The sequence below is a fragment of the Chiroxiphia lanceolata genome, chromosome 28, assembly GCF_009829145.1.
Source record: "Chiroxiphia lanceolata isolate bChiLan1 chromosome 28, bChiLan1.pri, whole genome shotgun sequence".
In the NCBI taxonomy this organism is placed as follows: domain Eukaryota; kingdom Metazoa; phylum Chordata; class Aves; order Passeriformes; family Pipridae; genus Chiroxiphia; species Chiroxiphia lanceolata.
This window is the reverse complement of record NC_045664.1, coordinates 4,229,692-4,243,345: the sequence shown is the minus strand read 5'-3', so window position 1 is coordinate 4,243,345 and position 13,654 is coordinate 4,229,692. Positions and strand designations below refer to the sequence as shown.

Below are 13,654 nucleotides of genomic sequence, written 5' to 3'. Positions count from 1 at the left end.
CCAAGGTGTCCCAGGAGTGATCCCAGTGGTTCATGTGTTCCCCAGGGATGTGTGTCGTGGGGGGGACTTGGATCTGTGTTTTTGGAAGGGCTGTAACGTGGAGCCCATGGGGTGCAGGCAAAGCTGAGCTTCAGAGTGAGTGTGGGTTCAAGGTCTGTTCTTGTCGTTGTAGTTGTTGCTTCCGAAGCTGCCCAGAGCTCGAGGACAGGAGAGGATGAGATAAAGGGGGCTTGTGGCTGATTGGAGGAGGAAAATATCTGTGAGGGGAGGGGAGCATCTTTATTTTTCTGGGGTTTATTGGTTTTGTTTTACCCTGGTGTTGATTTTTGGCGTCTGCACTGGAAACTTGTCATCCCCTGGCAGCCCCCAGCCAGCCCTGAGCGCTCGGACAGGGATGTGCCCGAGTTTGACAGGAATATTTGCCTCCACCACCTTCAGTGCATTCAGAACTAAACAACTTGCTGCTCTTGCACTGCTTTGGAGCCTGGTTGTGGCTGTTGAGCTCAGCAGAGGCAGTTGGGTGGCCCGGGGAGCAGTGGTTTGAGTGCTCTGGGGGTGGCAGAGGTTGCTCCCGGCCCTGCTGCTCTCCCCAGGCAGCTGGAAAGACTTTGAATAATCAAACGGGTCGTTTCTGCTCAATTGTTGTAATTTATTGTCCCACTGAATCCAGATTTTCTGGACGGTAATGAAAAAAAAATACCTGTGACACCAGCTCCTGCCATTCTGCTTTATGACCTTATTAAATCTTACACCTTCTTATCATGTGGTGACAATTACTGGAGGACAGGACAGGGCTCCTTCCCACACCAGCTCTGCTGTCACAGGGGCAGGCTGGATGATTTAGACCAAATGAACAGTCCTGAGAGGTATTTTAACACCCCTGACAGGATTATATAACAAGGGAAAGGCCATTAACAAATACAAAGGGATAAGCAGGAGGGAGAAGGCAGGTGACGGATGGGGCACGTAAATCTTTAGATCTGTCACTCGGTAAGAAAATAACCTTCATGGGAAGATTTAATGAGCTGGTTATCCTGCTAAAAGGGAGGGAAACACTGACATCCTGCACAGCCTGGGGGGGTTTTGGCACAAGACTCACCTGGAGGGGGGTGTCGGAGGGTGTGCCCACCTGTACCTGGGTTTTTTACACCCCCCTTCCCAAGCTGGTTCTACCTTTTTTCCACCACGAGAATTTCTCAGCTCTCACCCTGATTTCAGTGGCTGCTCCTCAGCTGCCCTTCTCCCTAATTCTGCAGCAGGATTACCTTCTACCAGGTGTGATGAGGAGCTGGGAGCCCTCGTGCACAGCCCAGTCTGGGCTCCTGCCGACGACTCAAAACAAAACTCTTTGAATATTTCTGGTATAAGAAACTGAATTCTTTAAAGGGCCTGCTTTAAAGCTGATTTTTGAACTCTGGAGGCATTTTTAAAGAATTGGTGATTTATTTGCACGTTTTTCTAACAAAGCTTTCTGCAGGACTTCAGGCACTGCCCGTGATTTAAGGTTTGACTCTATGATGCTGTTATTTAGTGAGTCAGGCTGGCAGGGGAAAAAAAGAGCAAAGAAATAAAGCAAAATAAGGGAAAATAGCCTTGAAGCTGTGATAAGTACTGGAGTAAAATATATACAATCCAAATGATATCTCGGAAGAGGGAAAAAAAAGCCCAAACTCCCTCAGCAGAGCAGATTGGGATTGATTCAGTTTGGTTTAAATTAGTCTGGGGTGTTTGTAACCAGGAGTTCTCTCCAGTGTCGCCTCCTGTCACAACAGAAGGGTTACAGCATTTGAGTCAGCAACCAAATGGCCCTAAAACACAACAAAAAATAAACACAGGCAGGGAGAGAATCTTCTCCTCCCCTTCTTCTCTCTGTCGCCAGCCCAAGCCACACTTCTGGTCCTATTCCTGTAGATTTTAATTCTTTTTTTTTTTTCCCCAGGAAAAAGGTGCCCAGCACAGAGTTTTCCAGCACAAACCCAGCCCAGCCTCCCAGAGTGCTCAGCTCAGCCCCCCTCCTGTTTTCCCACAGGAACAAACGTGCTCCAAAAGGTCAGTAAAAGACTCTTTATTCATAAATAACTGATATGCAGGAGTCCCCACCTGTACATGTCTCTCCAAAAGGCTGGGGCCACAGCTCTGCAGCCCCTCCAGAAAACACCCAAAACCTCCCAGGGTCACTCTCTCAGTACAATATAACACAGCTGGTTGGCATTACCAAATATATATATGTATATATATTTATATATGTACATGTGCTGAAAAAAAGAAGCCAGTGCAGCCTTTTCCAAGGAGTCTTTCCCAAATATTTTACTGTACAACATTCAGAATTTACATTGATAGAACAAGGCACAGAAAGTGTGGTATGAAGCCAAGGCCATGCTTTTGATTTCATGTTCTGTCTCTCCTCCCTGCTCCTTCAGCTTCATACTAAAGAAAGGGTTCAAACCTCTGCTCTCCTTCAGTTCTAACCACACTGGACCTGGGGGAGGGAAGGATGCTCAGTCACATGAGCCCAGAACCAACGTTTTCAGAACCTACTCATCACAAAAATAAGGGAGCAGAAGAGAAAATAGGTCTCTCTAGAGGAATATTTGTGTTTTGTTTGTTTGTTTGTTTTCACTTTTTAAAAAGTAATTTACATTTTGTGTGGTCAGGGTGAAGTTCCCCCTCCTCTTTTCACCAAAGGGCTGGTCAAAAGTTTTCCAAGTTGAAAATGCAATGGGAATTTTTTTTTTCTTGTTAGCTCTTGTGGTGTGTAACACTGCTCTGAGTCTGACCAGTCCAATTTTACTTCATCCAAATCAACAGAAGGTGCACAATTAATGGTTTTGGAGCCAGGTTATCAAATGGGATCAGAATGGGATGAATTGGATTAAGAGGTGGGAGGAGGCAACTCCATCTCCCAGGTCACAAATTCCGTGATGTCAGGAGTCAATCTCTGAGGCATTTACCTGTGTGTGTATGTACTGCTCAGGGATGCAGCCAGGGAACTCTGGGAGGTTCAGGGACGGGGTTTTAGTGGAAAGGATGCAAAGATCTACAGCTTCACCTCCAAATATTGCTCCCTCCCCCTCCACCTTCAGCGCCCAAATGGGGGGAAAACCGAAGGAATCGGTGAAAAGGTGTCACCACCCCAGGGTTAACACTCCAGATATCAGCGTGGGGAGTACCAGGGGTCAGGATGTTTTAAACTGCAAACCCCAAGCACCAGGCAGCTCCCTGGGAGGATCTGGGAGGGCACATTCCCCTTTCCAGGGCAGGTCCCCTGGCTGTGAGATCCGCGTCCTCCCCTCCCGCCGGGCCACAACAGCTCGAGCCAGGCTGGGTGCAGAGCACCCTCTGACTCCCCTTGGTGCCACACCCAGGGCTGGACAGCGAGATTCATGTACAGAGAGCAGGGAACAGGGGGTTGGCATCTCCTGGGGTCTGCCCAAGGACAGTTCTGCACCCAGGGGTTCACGGCGGGGCGGACGAAGGAAGCGGCTGCTGACACGGGAGGGGAGGCTCCGGCTGGGCCAGGGCAGGGACAGCCCAGCTGCCCCCTGTGCCCTGGCCATGGCTCACAGGTGACTTCAGCTCCAGCTCCCCCGGGACACGAGGTGAGCTCCAGCTCGCCCGGGCTCGCCCTTGTAAAGCACAAACCAGTCAAGACAACTCGACAGCTCAGTTAAAGCAGCTTTTGCAACAGCTCGAAAATTACAACAACACCCCCTACCCCCCCCGAGCCCCAGACAAGAAACACTAGTAGAGTCTGTACTATTCACCTCTAATACAAAAAATATAGTGGCAAGTTCCTAGACACTTATGTTATTCTTGGACAGAACAGTGAACACGGGTACGGATAAAGGTTTTTCCTTGACTCGTGGCAAGGAGCAGAACTCGGGTTCTGCCTCCTGCACTGCAGACACTGTCACTACCAAACAATTCTCTAAGTGAGTCTTTAATCTTAGAGTGACTGATTTCTTTCTGTCTCGTGTTGGAAAGGAGATTTTTGCTACCATTTCTGCTGGTATTGGCAATGAGAGAAAAGGCATTACTGGAAAATGATTCGTGATGTTCGCCAGCATATTGAGTGTTGTTTGTGGCTACAGGTGTTGTGTGTTTTAAGTTATTGTGTTTGCTCAGGAATCCTTTCAGTCATTTTAATTAGACCACTGTTACTTTTCCAGAAAGGGCCAGAGGTGCCATTTCACTGCTGCCCTGGAAAAGCCTCCAGCCTCTGCTGAAACAAGGACGGTGTCGAGGGAGTAATTCCACCAAACCACAGCCCAGAAATGAACAACCCCTGGAAAACCTCCCTCAGCTGGGTTAACGTGGCAAAGGCCCTCGGTGAGTTATTCCCACCACCTCTGCTGCTGGGGAACAAGTGGAGAAATTCCTGGGGATCAGTGAAATTAGAGAAAGGCCAGAAAGGTGAACTCTCGAGGTCGTTCACGGCCGGTAAGGACTTGGAAATCTACTTTCCTGTTTTTCCACTCAGTTAATTACCTTCCAAGAACTAAGCAGCCCCTTTGCTTAAATCTGTGTTTTACAGGCAAAAACAGCCTGGAAAAAAAAAAAAAAAAAAGGTTTGACCTGGTGAACAGGCAGCCAGCACAGTTACTCCCCTGTTCTAGTTCTCTGTGCACACAAAGCTGGATTTTTTTGTGGTGAGAAATATGCTCTGGAATTTATCTGTTGCTGAATGTGTTAAAACTCACAAGTGGGAAGAAAAGAATGGCCCTTTGGTGTGCTGTTAATACCCTGGAGTCCTACAGGATCCATGTTTGAGTGATTTATGCTGAACAAGCTTCTCTGAACCTGCTGCAGGCCAGCGATGCCCGGAGAGGGGGAGAGCAGCTGCTGCCAGAGACAAAAATAATAACAAACCCAGCTCCCCGTGTTTGAAGGGAATTGTGTTGATATCTTTTCATCTCTTACAAAAAGGCCAATAAAATTTTTGTGGGAGCTCAGGGTTGTACAGACTGCAAAATGAGCTTTATGGTGCTGGGGCTGGCAGAGCTGGGGCTGCACGTTGTGCTGACACAACTGTAAGTCATTTTTAGAATGCAACTATTAGTCTTAAATGACTCACAGCACAGGAGTACCTGTGCTTAGGAAGATGAAAATATATTAGAGCAGATTCTTTGGTGATGTAAAATCAAAATGGCTGTTGCACCTGATCAGACTCAGGGCAGCCAGATGGAATCTAAAGTGTGCAAAATTACATTTCTCTTATCTTCTAGTTGGTGAAAATTGTTTTTCAAATGCAATAATTTATAAAATGGGAGAAAGGAATACGTTTTTAGGTTCTGGCCCCTAATCCTGCTTCAGGTGCTCCTCTACATCTGCATTTTGGATCAAATCCTATGTATGTACACAGAGCTCCAGGAAGTCTGTTTAAGAGCAAAGGAAATGTGCAATATTGGGGCATTTCTGGTTCACTGGAACAGCACAAGAGCGTCAAAACAACCCACAACAGGCAGAAAAACTCAAGAGCTGTTGATCAGACTCTCAGAGTTTAAGATCAGTAACAAAGAAGCTGCTTTAGCCAAAGTGAAGATAAAAACAGGGAACAAAACCTGAGGGGTAGCAGCAAAGGCAGCCCTGCCCTCGGCCACGGAGGAGGAGTTTCCTTTCTGGCATTGTCAGAGTTAAACATTTATTCCTTTTCAGGCACTGGATGTCCTGGGAACCTGGATTTTGGAGGACACCAGCCCAGGGAGCTGCTGGGTTTGTCTCAGTGTTCCTGAGCTCTGAGCTGAGGAGCTGAGAACAAATTCCCTGCTGGAGAGAGGCTGGAGCTGGTTTCCCAGACAACAGCAGCTCTGGGTGCCATTCCTTATTTTGGCCTTTTTTTTTTTTCCCCTAATTCCCAGCATTTTGTCCAATGAAGAACAGGTTCCTGAGGAGGAGGAGGACTGGCAGTCACTAGAAATGTAATTCAAACCCAGATAGAACCATGTGCTGCTAAAAGCAGTGACAGCCTGCTGCCAAACGAGCTGGTGTTTGTGTCTCAGCCCCAAACCTGCTCCCCCTGCAAACAGCCACCAGCCTGTCAGGCTCTGTGAAATCCTAAAGTGCAGAAAACCTTTGCAGAAGTCTCAGTATCTATAAGTCTCAGACTATTCCAAGCCTGCTGAGCTGGGAAGGCAATAATGACATTTGCAGTTCCAGAGCAGCAGGAACAAGTCCAGAGTTGTAGGTCAGACTTTTCAGACCTGGAATCCTGGGTAAAGAACAGCTTCAGATTATTAAGAGATTTGCTCTCTGTACCTACCCTGTGGCCTATTGTGCAGCTCTGGGCAAAAAACAAGGGTGAAAAAGCCCCAGAATGCCCCTTTTCAGTTCCTTTCATTTCCATAAAGCTCCTGAAGCCTCCTTTCTGTTCCTGCTTTCTCCTGGACGTGCTCCTGCTGCCCACACCGACCCAAGGAGCACCTTGGCTGATTGTAAAGGACAGGAGTGAAAATAGGGGTTAAATTTGGTTCAGCACCAGTCCCACCAGGCCCCCTGCTCACAGTGACAGCTCTTTTTGGTTTGGTCGAAGTAAGAAATTAGATTTGTATGAAATGGGTAAAAAAATAAGGCGAATTCTCCAGCTGGATTCTGACTGGGGTGGGAAATGCAAATTGTGGCTAAACCCAGCCAGCTTTACATCCCTGGCATTCCCAAGCTGTGCAAAGGAATCAAGCCCATTTCTGGCAGTACCAGGTGGGGTTTATTGTTTCAGCCTGAAACCAAACCAAAATTAAGCTGTGCTGATTGACTTCACCTTCACTTAGTTTAACCCCAGAACATGAAGGAATAATAAAATAAAAAAAAAAAAAAATGTGTAAACTTGCTAAAGTAGGGCTGGAAATTTCCCACGTGTTATTTGGTTATTTAAATCCACCCCCCCCAAGGAAACAGCTTTTGACTAAGTCAGAGTTTGCAAACCAAGAAAATTAGAAAGTTCCTCTTGCGTGTGCAACACCCCAATTTCACAGAGAGGGGTTTTGGTCTGTAATTTTGGGAACAGAGCAGGCAGGAAAGCTCTGCAGCAAATGTACATTCACTAAGGGATTGAATTTTTAAAAGAAATGGTTTGGATACACATGATATGGAATAATTACGAGAATCTTCTAATTCCTCAAACATCTGAACAGGATAAGGCCAAATTGTCAGTTTTCCTGTAGCAGACATAAAGTGACAACGTGATGCTCTCAAATGGGATTTTAAACCACTCTGGAAGAGACAAACCTTTAAACCAGGATTAACCTCCAGTGGCTCTAAACATCCACCATCATATTTGTTGATTTTCACTGGGCATTATATCAGCATTACTGTTCCTAACTATACACTGTCAGAACATTTACCTCCCACGGGCTCTGTGTTTTCCCCTTCCTGCCCCAGGATTGACAGATGTGCAGATTTTGTTTTGGACTTTACCAGGCGAGTTTTAAAGGAGGGGAGGACGGGGGAGAAGGTCGTGTTTTCCTCACCACCAGGTGATTTTTTTAAGCAGGGCTGCTTCTGCTCCTCCCCCTGCAAACTGCTCTGTGGGACGGGGCACCCACGGGTGCAGAACCCCCTTCCTTCCTCCCTCCAGTGTCACAGTCCCAGAGTTCTGGAGGGGGAAGGGACTAAAGCCCGTTCTGGCGGCTGTAGCTGAAGTCGGGCTCCTCCAGCTCGGGCTCTGGGGGGTCGGGGAGTTGGGAGTGTGTCCTCCCAATCTCCTCCAGGGCACAGGCCAGCGAGTCCAGGTCCCCGTCCTGCTGGTGCCGGGCTTCCCACAGGTCCAGGATGACGGCGGAGGGGCTGCTCTGGGTGGCAAAGTAGGAGAGATTCCTGCGGGGAGGGAGGAAGAGGGGGGTGAAGAGGATGAGGAGCAGCTGCCACTGCCCAAAACCCTCCAGCAGCAGCTGGGGGGGCTGAGCTGAGGAGCCCTGGAGAGGACCCCCCACCCTGGGGCATTTATTCCTCAGGTGTCCCCTGCCCAATTTTAGCAGAGGGACAATGACCAGGGGACTGGCCCAGGAATGCTGCAGCCCCAGCCCCGTGGAAATGAGGAAACGAGCCTGGAAAGCATCATTAGGAAATTCAGCAAAGGATTTGACAGGCAGAGGATTTACATAACATCAACTGATGCTTGTGATTACGTAAAGACCCGACATCTTTTAGTTTGTCAATCTGTGGTTTATTAATATGCAGATTTTAGGGCTCTGCAGGGGCGATATTCACAAAGAATTCGGTAAAAGAAAGTGTGTTTACCATAAACAGGTTTTTTTTTGGTTCAGATGTGGCTTGTGGAGATTCCCATGCACGGCAACAAGTCAATGGCAAGTCAGTTTGCTTGATTTAAGTATTGCTGTGCTCTCCTGGGAACATATTTATGGCTATTTCTGTCAGTGAACTTCCTCTGCCAATTTAATTCACCCAAGCAGAAGAAGCAAAGTAAATAGTAAATTGGTTTTTACAGCATCTTTCAGTTCTAATAATCATAATACTATTATTACCCCTAACAGGAGAGCGTGACTGTCTTTTCCTTAAAAAAACCAAACAAACAAATCTGCAATATTCATTTTGGAACCCAAAACAAATCAGCAGGAGCCAGAACAACAGGTCATGGGATTTTTTTTTAAATTTTTTTTTGAGAAAGAAAACATGCAGCCTCTTAAAACTTTTTCTTAGTAGACAAGAGAGCCAAAATCCTCCTACTGAAGTCTTGGACTTCACCAAGACTTGTGTCCAGAGCAAAGAACTGCCCTCCAAAGGGAGAAGCTCCTGTTCCCTGCGGCTGTTTGTAGATAAAAGCAGGTACTTGAGAGTCCCTTAATGACTCCTTAATTAACCCTGGCAAACAACCAACCCCCCACCAGCCGATTATCCCCCTTTCCCAGGTCAGTGCTCCCCTCCCTCACCTGTTGATGCTGTTTTTCTGTGCCAGCATCTGCCAGTCCTTGCCCTTGGCGCTGGGGGTGTCGAAGGTGGCGCAGATCCGCTGCCGGATGGAGAAGGGGATTTTGAAAGCCTTGGGACCCACCTGGGCAGGGAAGTTGCTGTCGTCGTGTGCAAAGAAGGTGATGGTTTCTCTTTCACTCTGCAGGGAACGGGAGAGCAAAGCAAGTTGGATTCAAGGATTCAAACCCGAGCCTGAGGTTCCTCCCTGTAGCTCGCAGAATTGCCAGCAGAAAATTAAATAGGTAAGAGGTGGGGCTTTTTGGGTTGTGGAGGAGCTCCCAGAACATCATAAAGACTTGTGTATAAAAGCATTTAAAATAGTAATATTCTCCCCTTCTAGGAGTTTTGGTTTTTTGGGTAATTTTGTGTTAGAGATGGAGTCAAACAGAGCAGTGATGGGTCTCTAAACCTTCCACTGCTTAAGCCTCAAATATGGACATGCAAATCTCTCAGTCGTGGTTTGTGGGGTTTTTTGTGTTTTCTTTTTTGTGTGGTTTTTTTTTTTAATTTTTTTAAAACCACCTGAATTCTCCAAGAACCTCAGTCCTCCCAACCCCCTTGGAATCCAGGCCCTCTGTAGATCTGTCCCCCCTTCTGCTGTGGAATGACCCCAGTCCCGTGTGCCAGAGCCCCATTTCAGTGCTTTATCCCTCTGAGCAGCATCAATACCAACTGACAGAGGTGGAGTCTCCTCATAGAGCATTTCTGACACATCCCCAGAGCCAGCCATGCACAGCAGTAGGTGCTGGAGATACCTCAGCTCTGCCTGGTTATGTTAAATATGCACAACAGAGTGGATTTCCATCCCCTGCACATGGGAGATAAGCGACAGCGACCTGGGCAGCTCTGGGAATTGTATCCCAGTGAGCAACTCAGTGAGCAGTTGTTGGGTTTGTATTTATTCTGCAGTCAAATTATCCTCCCTCTTCAATCCCTGCTGGAGATAGGCATGAGAAAGCCCTCTGTACCAGCAAATTTGTTTGAAGGCAGAACTCTGACATGCTCTGGGGACTTGTGTATGGATGGGACCCTTAAAAAAAATCCAGAGAGAGGAAATACAAGGCAGTAGCAACACTGCAGTGAGACACACAGAAAACAACAGAAGATCTGTATGAAATAACAGTAAAGAACCAGAAAAACACCTGGCCATACTCTGAGGATTTTTGATACAGGATGATGTTGGTGGTTCTCTTGTGCAGTTGCTGCATTCTCTGCAGAGAGCATTCAGCAGTGGGTGGACAGCTTTAACCCAGAACTACTAATCTGGATTAATCAACAAAGTTTTCACTGCTCTAGGACAGATCACAGCCTGCTTGACTCTGGGTTTGATTTCTTTTACCAGTGAGCAATGCTCCAGTGCCCAGGAGACACTGTGAGCACCCGTGTTCAACTCCCAGGGCTCTGCAAACTCTGCCAAAACTTCTTGCAAGAAAACCACAACCACCGACCCGAACAGGAGCTGCTTTTAGTGCTGCAGAATCTCCGTGCTTTGATTTCTGCTGGAAATGGAATCTGGTTGTCCAGAGAAGCTGTGGACGCCCCAAGGCCAGGCTGGACGGGGCTCGGAGCCACCTGGGCGAGTGGGAGGTGACAGAGCAAGGGAACAAAGCCAGGTGAGAGCAGCCCTTACCTCGAGGATGGAGGTCTGGACGTGCAGGACCTGCTCGTGGCCCTTGAGCTGCCTCACACAGACCTTGCAGCTGAGCTGGGTGGTGCCGGGGCTGTAGCGCTCCAGGGAGAAGGCACAGAGCAGGGGCCGGGCACTGCCGCGCCACACCCGAGAGAACGGCACCTCCTGCAGGGACAGGGACACGGGACAGGGGTCAGGGACACGGGACAGGGGGCAGGGACACGGGACAGGGGGCAGGGACAGCCAGGGCCCCTCCCTGCTGCTCTGCTGAACATCCCTTCGAGCCCCCAGCAGCACAAAGCCCACCCGCGACGATTCCACTGATAAACACCTTTACTGAGAGCTGAGCTTTCATCCAGTGAAACAAATGATGGGAGACTCACCTAAAACTTGGAAATATTGCACTTCACCTCCTCCTTACCGAGATCAGAACCCTGACTCTTCTCTGTGTCTCCCTGCCAGTTCCTTGTACTGCAGAATCCAAAAAAAGGACCTTCCCATCAAGACCTGCCCTGGCTCTGTCAGACTCCCCTTTTCCACCTGAACCACCCCAACTGTGCCTTTCTTCAGCCCCAGCTGGATCCTGGGTTGGGAGCAGTAGCAAGATACTGACACTGATAAAGAAAACATTAGCAAAACAAGTTACAAGTGGAGCAACCATAATTAGATTTTTTTTCAGGGTAATCATCTCTGCTTTCATCCCGAGTGGAAGAATCACTCAGCCGAAAAGAATCACACGAAACAATACAGAGGGACAACGTGTGGTGAAGGATGAGTGGTTCAAGTATTCCAGAAATGCTTTCAGTTTCATTCTGCCTTTATAATTAAGTTCCCAGCAGAGACAGGGAATGTAAATCATCTCCCAGCTCCAGACAGAGCCCGGATCCTCCGAGGGACACGAGATGGGGGAACACAGCGGCTTTCAGCCCCCAAAGGTGCCTGCCTGGCTTCTTATCACACTGTTCACCGCCCCTGCCTGCTCCCAGTTCCCAAGGGTTCCCCCAGTTCCTCGGGAGCGGGGTGGGAAGGGAGCCAAGAGCTCGGCAGCTGCTCCTGCAGCAGGGCCAGGACAAACAAACCCTGCGCGGAGTCTGGAGGAATCCTGGCACCACCTGCCACCCACTGCTCTGCAGCAGGATTGATTCATCCCCCCGAGCTGAGGGATCACTGACACCCCTCTCTCCTCATCCCACTGCCCCGGGGTGGTGTCACGGGTGGAGCACAGCTGTGGCCCCTCTGCTCCTCACAGGCAGCTGCCTGCACAGGGTGGGACGTGGGAGAGAAGCCAGGGAGCCCTGCAAGGAGCTCCACGGGCACAGCTCGAGCCTTTCATCTCTAAAGAGCCTGGAACCAAAGCAGAGCTGTCACCAGACACCTCACTGAGGGCGAAACACAAAGCCAGTGCAGGTTCTGCAGTTCCTCTTAGACACAATTATCTAATTATCAGTATTCCTGAGCTGGCCAAGTCATGCCAACTACACTCAGTTATAAAATGGGAATATTCCTTTGGTTCAGTAAGAGCCACTGTGGCAGCAGAGGTTTTGCACATTTAACCCCGAGTCCCTGCTCTGATCAGACTCTAAACAGCACTTTGAGGTTGAATTTCAGTCTGTCACACACATTTATTCTTCAGGCCTGGACAAGGATCAAGAGGCAATAAATTAATCAAAGTGTGGAGCTGTGTTCCATCCATGAGGCAGAACTCAATTTGTTGTATTTAGAGAAAACTCCCATGATTTTCACTGCTTGGGCACGTCCTGCTCCTGGTGGGCATTTGCTGTAGTACTGGGGCATCCTAATGCTGAGTGGTTTGGTTTTTAAAATGCAGTTCAGTGAGTAGAACAAACAAAACACTTAAAAGCTGTTCTTCATAGGAAGCTGAAAATGATTTGGTTTCCCTCACTTTTTAAGTTGAAGCATAAATTATCCCTATATTCCTAATGAGGTAAGACTTCATCTGGCTGTGGATCTGTGTTTATAAGTTTCAGAGCCCATTACACTCATGTTTTGGAGAACATGGCAACACATTTAAAACAGTTTTTTTGCCAAAATACTGAATGATAGATAATTGTCTCTCTGCTTCTGGGAAAAGGGAGATTATAGAGTCTAATTGAGTTCTGTATTTTAAGACCAGCCCACTCCATGTGCCAGCACATCACTTCTGATTCCCAGTAACCCACATCCTTAGAAATCCTTCCTTTGTTTTGATTTTCCCTTTCCGCTTTTCAACAGCCTCTTTAATTAATGGAGTGCAGAAAAAAATAATTTGCAGCTCTTCAGTTCTAATTCTTGGTATCTGCACGCTGCGCTTTCAACTCCTGATTAACATTTAAATGTCATTTGCAGCCAAGTATTCGCAGTTGTTTCACAACTGGAATAACAGGTATCAGAAACATCTTCAGGAGTGATAAGCTTTAACAAGAATATTGGCCTTCTGACTCATTTTTGTTGCGTGCCCAAGAGATTTAAACCAAAACAGAAGGTACCATTGCCTTATCTGGGTTCTGCCCATCCCAGTGCAAACCTGAAGAGGTAAAATTGCCAAGTACCTGACATGCAGTAAATGGTTTAATTCTCCAAAGGAAGGGAGGGATATCGAGGACTGAGATCTGGAGGCTGCAGGTATTTCCTTTAAAATGCAGGAGTTTGGGTTCCTCCAGCAATTGTCCTCCTTGGAGCCTTTCATCTGAAACCACCTCCTGCAGGGGCAGAGGAGAGAATTGTGTCAGTATTAGGAACAAACCCCAAATCTCCAGAGTTCACCTGTCCAAAGGTGTCTGGGTCACCCACAGCACACCAGGAGGGTTCCTCTCGTGGGCCAGGGGATGGGACTGGTGTTTGTACACCCCCATCCCAGTTAAAAGGCACTCAAAGGCACAGGGACAACCCAAAGCAGTGCCTGCAGCTGGAGCCAGCAGCAGCTTGGCTGGGAAACCTCTCCCAGGGCTTTCAGAGCACTCAAACACAAACCCCCACCAGGAGAACACACCAGGTCAAACAATTCAGCCTCAGTTCTCCTCTCTGGGGCCTCTTCAGAGTCACTGGACAAGACCCTGAGCAGTCTGAAGGGCAGACTTGGAGCAGGAGTTTGTATTACAGTCC

The 13,654-nt window shown here is 48.1% G+C and overlaps 1 protein-coding gene across 2 annotated transcripts in view; it reads right to left on the bottom strand.

The window, feature by feature from the left end:
* Nucleotides 1–2,050: 2,050 nt before the first annotated feature.
* UNC5D (unc-5 netrin receptor D) overlaps nucleotides 2,051–13,654 on the bottom strand; it is a 95,094-nt gene continuing 83,490 nt past the window's right edge. For both annotated transcript variants that reach the window (XM_032712717.1, XM_032712718.1), the window contains 4 exons: nucleotides 13,102–13,251; nucleotides 10,553–10,717; nucleotides 8,883–9,061; nucleotides 2,051–7,809 (listed from right to left, as the gene is read on the bottom strand). In XM_032712717.1, the coding sequence (XP_032568608.1) occupies nucleotides 7,605–7,809; nucleotides 8,883–9,061; nucleotides 10,553–10,717; nucleotides 13,102–13,251 (699 nt within the window). In that variant the 3' untranslated portion in view covers nucleotides 2,051–7,604. The remainder of the gene's footprint in view (nucleotides 7,810–8,882; nucleotides 9,062–10,552; nucleotides 10,718–13,101; nucleotides 13,252–13,654) is intronic.